Consider the following 11,634-nt stretch of genomic DNA (forward strand, 5'->3'; position numbering starts at 1 on the left):
GGCCATTCCAACAACTGGACCATCACCAGATGTGCTGACTGTGGGAACATAAAGGGTCTCCAATAAGCCCTTAAACTCCTTCACTCCTATATATTTTTCTGAGGCATCTTCACTAATTCATAAATCCAAGTACACCACGTGTCTTTTAGATCCCATCCCAACACACCTGTTGAAGGATATTTTACTAATTAATAGGCAGCTCTATTATGGACCAGATCAATGGTTCTTTAGTGTCAGGTTATGTACCCCGGTCCTACAAGGTGGCAGTGATTAAGCCGTTGCTCAAAAAACCATCACTGGATCCTGATGTATTAGCAAATTACAGGCCAATATCCAACCTTCCTTTTATCTCTAAAGTTCTTGAGAAGGTGGCGGTGATTCAGTTACTGCAGCACCTGCAGAGGAACAGTCTGTTTGAGATGTTTCAGTCAGGCTTTAGAGCTCATCCCAGCACAGAAACAGGACTTCTTAAAGTTACTAATGATCTTCTTATAGCTTCAGATCATGGACTGGTTTCTATGCTGGTTCTGCTGGACCTCAGTACTGCTTTTGATACAGTTGATCACAGCATCCTGTTACAGAGACTGGAACATGTGATTGGGATCAAAGGGACAGCACTAGACTGGTTTAGATCATATTTATCTGATAGATACCAGTTTGCTCATGTCCATGGTGTTCCCTCCTCATACAGTAGGGTGAGCCATGGAGTTCCTCAAGGTTCTGTACTTGGACCAATCCTCTTCACCTTGTACATGCTTCCCTTAGGGAACATTATTCGGCAGCATGGGATCAATTTTCATTGTTATGCTGATGACACTCAGCTTTATTTATCCATGAAACCAGAGGAGACAGAGAAGTTAGTGAAGCTTCAGACCTGTCTTAAAGACATAAAGTCCTGGATGTCTTCAAATTTCCTCCTCCTTAACTCAGGAAAAACTGAGGTCATGGTGTTTGGTCCTGAACCTCTCAGGGATAGATTAGATCACATGATCACTCTAGATGGTATCTCATTAACATCTAGTCTCTCTGTGAGGAATCTAGGAGTAACCTTGACCAAAATCTCTCCTTCAACTCACACATTAAGTTAGTCTCTAGAAGTGCCTTTCTTCACCTGAGAAACATCACAAAGATCAGGAAGCTGCTGACGCGGCATGATGCTGAAAAGTTAGTCCATGCATTTGTTACTTCCAGGCTGGACTATTGTAATTCTTGATTATCAGGGTGTCCAAACAACTCTTTAAGAAGCCTCCAGCTGATCCAAAATGCTGCAGCCAGAGTTCTGACAGGTATTGACAAAAGAGATCACCTAACTCCTGTACTGGCGTCTCTTCATTGGCTGCCCATTAAATTTAGAATAATTTTTAAAACCCTTCTTTTGACCTATAAGGCCCTCAGAGGCCTAGCTCCATCCTACCTGGAGGAGCTAATGATACCTTATCAGCCCAATAGACCGCTCCGTTCTCAGAATTCTGGTCTCCTCTCCTCTCCTCTCTCCTCTCCTCTCCTCTCCTCTCCTCTCCTCTCCTCTCCTCTCCTCTCCTCTCTCTCTCTCTCTCTATCTCTCTCTCTCTCTCTCTCTCTCTCTCTCTCTCTCTCTCTCTCTCTCTCTCTCTATCTCTCTCTCTCTCTCTCTCTCTCTCTCTACCCAGCCCCACCATCAGCAGGAGGGTCCCCCTACATGAGCCTGGTCCTGCTCAAGGTTTCTTTCTGTTAAAGGGGAGTTTTTCCTTGCCACTGTTGCTTGTTGGGGGTCAGGCCCTGGGATTCTGGAAAGCGCCTAGAAACAATTTTAATTGTAACAGATGCTATATAAATAAAGATTGATTGATTGATGGCAAATTTCTTCTGTGTCCATGTGAGGGTGACATTAATTGTGATAGGGACTTGTCTCACAGGGATGGAAAATGTACAGATTTTAGTTTTTAGCAGTTTTTCAGTAGATGAAAAAAGAAACACTGAGAGAAGGTGGCTGATTATTTTCTGTATAATTACTATGGTGATTTACACTGAAAACACTGGTGAGAGCAACACATACATACAGAAATAATTCATATTTTTTATGTTTCATCTCTTTGTGTTATGGCTCACACAACGGGTAAAGATTGTCAAATGCGATTGCTTATTTCAGCGTGACAGTGATAAAACAATTTAAAATAATTTGAATTTTGATTTCACTCTGAAAGGCGTAGATTCACCTTTGCGCATGAGCGGTGCATCCCTGACTGTCCGCATGTAATAATGAATATAATTCATTTATTAAATCAACTTTTTTTTTATTTTTTATTTTTAGAAAATATGGTTTATTTCCGGTTTTTTTGGAAATAGCTCTACACATTACGTTTAAGGTGTTTTAAAATGGATTTGGTTTGCAGTTTCACTGTTCATAAGAAATGACAACAATCGCTCCCACAACAGTTTAATAGCAATTTTAATTCATTCAAGAAAATCGTGGCAGATCACAGGGTTTCAAATGTTTTCCACTGTAGGCTCGCTGTAACCCATTCCAACTCCTGACAAGCAACAGGTTTCACAAGCAGAAATGTGAGGTCAAACATTGCCACCAACAGCTTTGCCCTCCAATATCCGGAAGTATTCACAGGAAGTTCTTATGTTCAGTGGGTTTTTAAAGATGTTGCTGTGGTCCGTATATAAGCCCTCAATACGCCATTCATAAGGAAAATGCCGGAAAATGAATAATTAATACTGACGTATTCAATTAGTAAAGCATGTCTACGGCGCCATCTGCTGGTCAAATAATAATCTGACATAGAACAAACCTGAATCACCTCTTGAATTTACTTTTAGTGCAGTTCATCTGTTTCGATGTGTTCCACACAGGCAATATTTATGTACGGCCATCTTCTCGCAATGTGTGGCTGGATTGTCACAAACACTAAAACAAACCCATACTGTTTTGTACATGCAAAACAACACGCGAATGAAACACCGTCCTTGTAAACTGAACATAAACATACACCATTGGAGGGTTCCGATGAAGACAAATTGTAGGCACAAGCAGGTGTGTTAAACTCTTTATCTTGCGAAGGCTGGAAAATACAGTCTTCCTGCAGCTCTTCTAGCTGCAAACCTCTAAATCTCCATTTCTAAACAGCACTTTAGGGTCTTAAAACCACACAAACTGAGGTAATTGGCTCCCGTACTAGTGATCATATACAATTGAATGCATATACAGTACTTGCACAATTATTAAGCAGGTTCATCATGGAGGGCCCACACGCGCACCACACACGCACACAGTGCAGATAATGACTCCTTCGTTTCTGCTCTTCTTAAAATTGGCATATCACAGTATAGCACATGCCGTAGGGAAAGCCCTGTGGAGTTTGAGAACACGGTTCTGGAGCCACGTTCAGCTTCAGGCATGCATTTGCAATGGCACAAAAAGATGCAGCATCCCAAGACGTTTGGGCAGGAAACATATGCAGGTGCTTGCACTGCAAGTCCATGTCGGCGCACAGCTCGCCAAAGTCAAAAGCAAACAGCATCCACGGGTTTTTCCAGTAGATTCCCATCTTCTGCTGAACAGCGCACAGCTCTGGTCGTCTATCACCTCCTCGGCACAGTCTTGGCTTGTGTCCATCTCTGCTCAGACACATTCCATCGGTTCGGGATCTCCAGCGGCGCTCAGCCCGACGGTCTGGACGTCCTTAGACACAGCGCCAGCCTCCTTTGATGCCCTCCGTTTAGAGTCACGGGTGGTTTGCTGTGAAACGATGTGAGATTTTGCTTTTTTTGTTGTTGTTGTAACGAGTGTGTCATTTAAATGCCAGAACAGGGGACAGAGAGTGAGTGGGCAGAGGTGTCAGATGAGCCCTGACTCAGCTGAAGCTCGATTTTCAGCTCAACATTAAAAAAATAAAGCTGTATGGATGCAGGATGGAGTTGTAAAAGCCTAAAGCGAACAGGGAACAAAATGGTTTTATACTGAATTTCACTCTTTACCCCCAAATACGATTAACTTAAAATAAAAATCCAATTCGTTCAGAATAGTTATTTTATTTTATTCTATATTATCTCAGAATTCTCAAAAATCTCCCAAAATCTCTAAATTCTTGTAAGTGCCAAATTTTCTCCCTTAACGGTCATGACGCCATAAATTATTCTAAAATTAAGAGGCAGAAGTGTGACCTTAATCGTCCCAAAAGATCCTATATCCTAAGAACTAATAGTAGGCCATGCATTAATACATCTTTAAGACCCCTTTGACAGTACATTTTTTTAACATCAGATCATTTTTATTATCTAATTGGCTTAATTTTAGCTTTATATCATATGGATTGGGACTACTTTTTCCATCCGCCGCCTGTACCCTCAACTCAATAAAACCCATATTTTACTCAGTCTGACCTGTCCACCTAGAATATATAAGCATATTAATATTTCCTGCAGTATCGTGTGTAAGCACATCTCCTAAAACCTGGCTTCACCCACCTCAGTCAGAGATCGCCTTGGTCTCCTCTGGGGGTTGGAGCTGGAGGATGTGAGCGGCTGCTTCCCGCACTGGGTGCCGGTGGTCACCATCCTCTTCTCCCTCAGACTGCTCTCCAAAGCTTTACCTTATAAACCACAGTTCACCGACACTTGAAACACACACGGGCTGTTGTGCACTCTGCACTGGATGGTGATGGAGAGGACGCAGGAAGTTGACAGCTGCCTTTTCCTCTGAATATCATCGGCGTTATTTGAGCACATCTGCAGCATCGAACGTGTACTGCGAAAAGAAGATAAAAAAATAAAACAGCTCTTACCGTTTGCGAAAGATGCCTCTACGTCCGTGTTTGTGAGCCACGTCGATTCGGTTTCCCTGGTCCAGCTCTCATGGTACCTCGGCTCGATGATAGCGTCTGCCCGACTCCCTCCACAACCCATCTGGAAAAGCATCCAGGTGGAGGCGGGCGCGCCTCGACACGGCTCAGTTGGGCTCCCTACAGCCGCAGCATCCTGCTCGGATCGCCGCTGCAGCTACATCCGTGTTCGCGGCTACATCCGTGTTTGCTCCAGCCCTCCGCCCCCCTCCTCCCCCCCCCCTCCTCTCACCGCTGCTGCTGATGCTGGAGGAGGAGGAGGGAGGAAGAGGAGGCTCACAGACAACAGCTGATCTGCGCGCATCACAGACATGTGCGTCATGGGGGTGTGAAGGGGCTTCAAGGGTGGCCAACACTTTACAGCACTGTAACTTTATCTCACAAGGATTCAATTACTAATTAATGCCACATGATAATTTAGCAATGTTAGAAAGCAATAATATTGAAAGTTTATTTTAAGTATATACCAAAAGGAACTCAATATATTCATATTTCTAGATTTGATCCAATGATTCTATTTATTGACCAATAATAATCATCTCTTTACAACTCTGCTACGGGGGTTTTTACATAACAAAGCAAAAGTCCAGCATGATTCACATAGAATATCCATTTTATTCACATTTAATTTACATAGGATGTTGTTTTCAGACAGTATTTGCACATCAACCTATTGATTTTTACGGGTTCTCTAAATATATACGAGCACAGTCAGCAGACGTATTGCTTCTTTTTGCAGTGAAATGTCGCAGTATTTCACAGCGTTACAGCTCAAGGACCTGATGCTCAACATCTACACATGGACTCTTTTATATGGAGCTAAAAATCACGTCACTTTCAAAAACGGACAAACAGAAACATGGTCACTGATTTTCAAGGCTTTCAATAAATATTATATATAAGAAACAGATTTTTCTCCCCTTTCAATCCCAAAACTGGAACCACTTCTGTTACTTTAAATAAAGTCAAAAGGGGAAAAAAATGATAAAATGGATTTTCTTTGCAGAAAAGAATGAGCACGAGTCGTGTGTGGTGGAGAAGGAATGTGATGGATTCACATCTAAAAACACGAAGAGATCAACAACTTCATTGGTCAGGAACGTTTGTTCCCGAGGAGACAAGGATTTAAAGAGAAATGGAAAAAGGAAAACAGGAAGAAGCGGATGGTTTAAAAACAGCAGAAGTAGGGAATGGAAAAAAATGAAGCTTGGGTCTGTGAGGACGTCACGTCATCTGCAGCAGCAATCATCTAGACTTTAAAGTCCAGTAAGTTACAGTCGACCTTGTAGTAAACGTACGGGTAATACTCTTGCTGGCTCAGATTCAGTCCTGGGATGTCCATGGAGGCCTGCAGACACAAGAGAGAATTAGAATTACAACCAGTATAACCAGTGCTTTAAGAGGAAAACACTGATTATTCCACTGTTGGCAGGTAAATGAGGCAGCAGGAGGGCCGGCAGATGATTAAGTGATATATTCAAATATGAGAAATGTTGATGACTTTTTCTTGACCTTTGGAGGTCACAGGGAGGGTGCTGGACGTACGGGTGAAGGCAGCATGCACCCCTGAATGAGTTGCTCATCGCAGGACCCCATGTGAGCATTTTGGAGCTTGGTTCCTAGCTCAAGGGTACCTCGGCAGGGTACCCTGGCACCTTCCCCTGCTACCAGAACACACCCCATGTTTTGTCCGCACCGGGGCTCGAACCGTGAACCCTTCGCTTCTCAGCCCAGTCCCCTACAGACTGGACTTTTCGAACTTCATAGAAGGTGTCTCTCTAGTGAAAAACCTTGAAGCACCGATTATAGTGAAAACTTTATTACCATTTGGAACCCTACAACATAGACATTGACTTTAACCTGTATCACCATCCCCCCGGCAGTGGAAGCACGAGACACGGAAGGTAATCGCAGTGTGTTCCTGCAGAACTGAGCGGTTCTGCTTCCGACTTACATCAATGATGGCAGCGCTGCTGTCCAGGTGTTTGTACAGTTCATACAGCACCTCCCTCAGCTTCTTCATGTTCTTCTTGTGGGGCTGAAGCAGCATAGCCTGGAAGTTCACTGGCAGCCCGTATCTGACACGCACAAGAAAGGAAAGCAGCGATCAATATCTTAAATGTGAGGAACACCAGCATTCTCCTCTTCCCAGGCTGGCTCACCTTAACACGGACTCGACAAAGACGCGCAGTGCTTTTATATGAATCCACGCTATGAAGGCTTCGCTGAAATTTACCTTCAACCATCGAACCAAAGGCCCCTGCAGAGACAGAAGTTTTAATATCATTAGCAACGACTGCTGCGTCCTTAAAATAAGAGCTACATTTCTGTCCAAAGTACAGAGTTAAAACAGATTAAAAAGCACACATACAAACTGCTTCTTCTTGTCTGTGGACAAACGTGTCATCTCCTCTTTGTCTGCTTTCATCTCCACCTCATTGTACTGGAAATCACGCACCATGAACCTAGACACAGAGATCAACAGACGCTGAAGCACACACACATATGAAACGAGCTATCTAAACGCGCAGACAAAGAGATCCCGCTGGAGTGCTAATTGGAGAGGCGGACAAGGGCCGGGGATATCGTGTTTATTATGGAATACTTTTCAGAGCGTAACAAGCGCGTTGCATTGTAGTTAAATCTTCAGCAGGAAGCATGCGTCAATCATTACGTGACACTGCTAATTATGGCAGGACAGGCCAACAAGACAAACAAACAGAGCAGGGAAATAAATAGCATTTCCATCCCTTTAAATATTAAATAAAATATCACTTTACTTGTTTTCTCTGGCCTGGTGCCTGAAGTCGTCTATAGCCTTCCTGAAGAGCGTGACACTGAACAGGCCGCTGTCGTTGTCTTCGAACAGCAGCCTGGTGGAGACGTGAGGAGACCAGGCGTCAAAAACACACATTTAATAGGGACGATATGGGATGAATGTGAAACAAAGAAAAAACGAAAATCTAAAATAAGAAAGAAATTGTCTCTGGCCTTGCTGCACTGGCCAAAAATATTTCCCGCATAGCGATAATGTCCAGATAATAATGTGATAATGTGACACATGAGGTCCATACGTCTGACAGAGCTACAGGTTGCTAGGCTGCCACACTGCACTGAGCAGACATCACGCCTCAACTCATCTTGTCACGTTAGTAAAAAGGTCAACTGCTTTGCATAAAGATGGGTATAATTTTCCAATCTTTTAACAGGTCAAGCATAAAGTACTTTTAATTGTAGCCACAAAGATAAGAGGAAAAAATGTCATCATGGCAAAAGAAAAAACATAGATATGGTTTTTTTAAATACATCATTTTTACCAAAACAACAGTGCTTATCAGAATATTCTCAGGGCTATTTTAGGCCGGGTCCTTTCCTTGACCTTTTAACCTTTGGATCATGAAACGTATAAACAATAGCAATGTAACATGCACAATATTCAGTGTCCACCGGTTTTATGTTGAAGAACCAATGTGTATGATTTGGCGACATCTAGTGAAATACAAATTCTATTAGTTAAATGTGCCCTGAACACCTTCCAATTTCAAGAATGGAATTTATTTGGCATTTTACATTACAAAAGTGACTGATAATAACTGAGGAGTAATATTACACACAGCTGGAGACGTCTGCCAGGACTCTGAAGTGCATGAATCTAAGTTTAAAATTTGCAACCAAGGTTTAAAGTTTCCTCTCTGGAGACTTTTATAACTTAAATTTCCTTCTTCCTGATACCACTGGCAATTTGGGAAGTCCTCCAGTGGCTCCTGCAGCAAAACACCCACTCATCACAGCGCTGGCACCCTCGTGATTCATGTTTGAAATGGTGATTTTCAGATCCAGCGAGAATCAGGAGGCTACCATCAAACTTCTGCAACAGCAGAAGCTTCTTTGTGGTTTTGGATCCCCCCCTCCCCCCTCTGATGGACACCCTTTTTTGTTTACAGAGCAGTGGAAAAGATATTTTAATTTAATAAGGTTACTTTAATCACAATGTCCGTAAACAGCATAAATATTATCCTTCCAAAAGAGTGGATTTATCGGCCTTCCAATACAAAGGCCCCATTCACACATGCAGCCTATCCCAGCATTTTATATGGAAAGGGTCATGTGTGAATAATAGCCATGGAAGATTTTCTGGAAAATTTGCACTGGAAACGTCCCATGTCAAGACCGCACTACGCAGGAAAAAAACGTACAAATCAAAATGATCCTCATAACATCAGCCAAAGACTATATAACCTGAGCGCCCCCTGTATGGTTGATTAATCCTAAATGTAACAAATGTGAAGATGGAGTAATCCTTACTTAGTGGACCGTGGCACCACCATTTCTGCCAGGGTTTCATACGTCTTCTGCCAGTCCGCGTAATTTGTTCTATGGCGGAGGAACAATAAAGTTTATGATGAGTCTGATTAGTTTAGTTTATTTATTAAGAAAATACACTTCTGCTGCTGAGCTGTTGCACTATTATTCATTTGAATGTCTTTTTAAAAAACGACTTACTTTGGGACGACCACCAGCATGGTAATCAGGTACTCTGAGTCCAGCACAAAGTCCTCTTTCTTCACTATATCTGCCAAACTCCGGGTCAACAAGCTCCCCCTAAAGATACAAGTGTTCAGAGCTAGTAATGCATAAGGCCTATTTTTATAGCACATGGAGCTGCATACAGCCAATATCACGCATCTATGTTCTGGAAGGAAGAATTTTCTGATGTTCTGTATTAAAATGCAAGCGAGCATACAGGAAGTAGATAAAACACAACAGATCCAAGAGATTCTATCCATCATGTGGAAGTATTCCCATAACTCACGCATTTTTCCTCTCCAGGTTCTGCAGGTTTCCCTTTAAGTTGTTGTAGGCCGAAGCTCTGGCCTTCAGGTCACAGTCGATCTGAGAGGCTTGCTAAAAAAAAGAAGAGATAACCAGATAAAATATCAATTAAAAGCAGAGAAGCCGGCGAAATAGTGGAGGAATGCATGCGTGTTTATGCATAGACATGCTATAAATACCTTGGAGATGATTTCAGAGATGTTTTTCAGTGACTGCTTAATTGGATATTTGGCCATGTCCCACTGAAATCTGGTAATATAAGTAACCAGGTCAACTGTAAACACAGACCAAGAATGCGCATTAGTATTTACGAAAGCTGTCTACACAATTAACATTGAAACTCGTAGCTTGGTAAACACAGGGAGGAATGATACTGATAACCTCCGTTAGCAAGGAGGTTCTCCTGGACTTTGTCTCGGCTGTCCTCTAGAACATCAGCCATGTACTGAGCCACTTTCTTCACCACACTGAAAAAGAAAGCAGAGTAAAGAGAGGGTTCTAGGTGCTCACGTCCCTCACGACAGACATTTTATCCCTCATAGAATCTTACAGCAACCAAATGGATGCAGATGTTGACAGTTCATAAAGTTACCTTTCCACAAATGCATCCAGTTTAGCCAGTTCATCTGAGAGCCCTACTAACACATCCAGTGTCCCAACCTAAAATGAAAACGAAACACATCAAAACATTGAGCAGGGATTCCCTGTGGTTACCATCAAACAGAGAATGATTCACCTTAAGATCAGGGATGTTGAACTTGTTGTTAACAGAAAGGTTGTTGGATCGTGTGGTGGCCATCATCAGCTTGTCCCAGGTCTGCTGACATGTCTTCTCTCCAGGAGCAGAGATTAACCAGAATTCTGTCATGGCTGCTGGGAAGAAGCTTTTTCCACTTTGATGTGAAGAAATCACTGACGGTGTGGTGACAAAAGGAGGATTGAGACGGCTGTACAGCGGCAACACAATCTTATTTAGATCTAATAACACGTGAAAACTATCCAAAAGTAAACAAAATAGAGGGCTGATTGTTATCTGAACAAAATATATCTTATATCTTCACGCTGAAATATAGACTTTAAGCACTGCTGAACAAAAGAAAATGTACTATTAAATATATGTCAAAGTTATACTTTTTCCATGTACAGATTAGTAATATGTCACTTTAATTTTAAAACCTCAAAGGCCAATAATAATTTAAATGTTCCTATAATAGAAATTATGTTGTTTTACATTAGTCAACATTGTGCATATCTAAATAAAAAAAAGAGCTACTACAAATTCCAAAAAGTTTACAGTGTTCATATTTATTTTTTACATGAGGGGTACTTTTCCCACTGAAATACCCAGTTGTCCCTTTTTCTAATTTAGACATTTCTGTATCTGTGGATGGACATTAATCATGAGTGTGGACACTCACATGTCCATGTCTGACGAATGACTGTCACATGACCAGTTTCTGTTCTCGAAAAGAATTGAATACTAAATTCTAGCTCTGCGTTCATTATTACGGACGCGGATCTACCGTGGCTTCTCGTTAGGTTTGATTTTCTTTCTGTTGACTAAAAATACGAAGAGGCAACAAAATAAACTGATTGCAACGAGTGGTTAAATTCCCTGTTAGCTTGCTTGAGACAACAGCTTGTTTGCATTGCCATCTCACAATGTCACGACTACAACAATCGGTATAATATCGTACTCACCAACGGGATTAACGACTCCGACACCTGGCAAAAGCGATTTAATTCAATTAAATATTTGCAGCATCCATTCATCTAATAATAATTTCAGTAATAGGTTGTTGGATTTTTTTTGACTCAATGGTCCTACAAACGACAGGCTAACTTGGTCAGCTGATCAGGACCTTCGTTTTGCGCATGCGCATAGTCTAATGCTGCCTTCACGGACCAATGACTGCTGGTGTATTCCAGGGCACGAAATGACTTGGACCTTACTGACAATACATATTTGCTCACC

The 11,634-nt window shown here is 42.0% G+C and overlaps 2 protein-coding genes across 3 annotated transcripts; both read right to left on the minus strand.

The window, feature by feature from the left end:
* Positions 1–2,410: 2,410 nt before the first annotated feature.
* si:ch211-215i13.3 (brain and acute leukemia cytoplasmic protein) lies at positions 2,411–5,053 on the minus strand. Its single transcript, XM_057020098.1, has 3 exons — positions 4,770–5,053; positions 4,453–4,577; positions 2,411–3,724 (listed from the first exon to the last, which is right to left on the minus strand). Exons 1-3 carry the CDS (start codon positions 4,900–4,902, stop codon positions 3,608–3,610), a joined length of 375 nt encoding a protein of 124 aa, XP_056876078.1. The 5' UTR covers positions 4,903–5,053; the 3' UTR covers positions 2,411–3,607.
* Positions 5,054–5,421: 368 nt separating this feature from the next.
* Positions 5,422–11,552, minus strand: LOC130517896 (V-type proton ATPase subunit C 1-A). 2 transcript variants are annotated; one of them, XM_057020094.1, is made up of 13 exons: positions 11,361–11,552; positions 10,396–10,571; positions 10,252–10,319; positions 10,041–10,126; positions 9,839–9,933; positions 9,640–9,731; positions 9,330–9,428; positions 9,132–9,200; positions 7,607–7,699; positions 7,198–7,291; positions 6,989–7,086; positions 6,781–6,904; positions 5,422–6,174 (listed from the first exon to the last, which is right to left on the minus strand). In XM_057020094.1, exons 2-13 carry the CDS (start codon positions 10,525–10,527, stop codon positions 6,076–6,078), a joined length of 1,149 nt encoding a protein of 382 aa, XP_056876074.1. In that variant the 5' UTR covers positions 10,528–10,571; positions 11,361–11,552; the 3' UTR covers positions 5,422–6,075. The 2 variants fall into 2 exon arrangements, with proteins under 2 accessions (XP_056876074.1, XP_056876075.1); XM_057020095.1 differs by having other exon boundaries at positions 10,396–10,606; positions 11,361–11,531.
* Positions 11,553–11,634: the final 82 nt, after the last annotated feature.

Source organism: Takifugu flavidus, chromosome 21 (assembly GCF_003711565.1).
Source record: "Takifugu flavidus isolate HTHZ2018 chromosome 21, ASM371156v2, whole genome shotgun sequence".
Classification (NCBI taxonomy): Eukaryota; Metazoa; Chordata; class Actinopteri; order Tetraodontiformes; family Tetraodontidae; genus Takifugu; species Takifugu flavidus.

Coding starts and splice junctions, on each gene's coding strand:
- si:ch211-215i13.3 (XM_057020098.1), bottom strand. CDS start 4,902: ATGCTTTTCCAGATGGGTTGTGGAGGGAGTCGGGCAGACGCTATCATC. Junction 4,578..4,769: donor AGAGGCATCTTTCGCAAACG/GTAAGAGCTGTT, acceptor GTGGTTTATAAG/GTAAAGCTTTGGAGAGCAGT. Junction 3,725..4,452: donor CAAGGCGATCTCTGACTGAG/GTGGGTGAAGCC, acceptor ATCGTTTCACAG/CAAACCACCCGTGACTCTAA.
- LOC130517896 (XM_057020094.1), bottom strand. CDS start 10,527: ATGACAGAATTCTGGTTAATCTCTGCTCCTGGAGAGAAGACATGTCAG. Junction 7,700..9,131: donor GTGGTGCCACGGTCCACTAA/GTAAGGATTACT, acceptor CGTCTCCACCAG/GCTGCTGTTCGAAGACAACG. Junction 7,292..7,606: donor CACCAGGCCAGAGAAAACAA/GTAAAGTGATAT, acceptor CTCTGTGTCTAG/GTTCATGGTGCGTGATTTCC.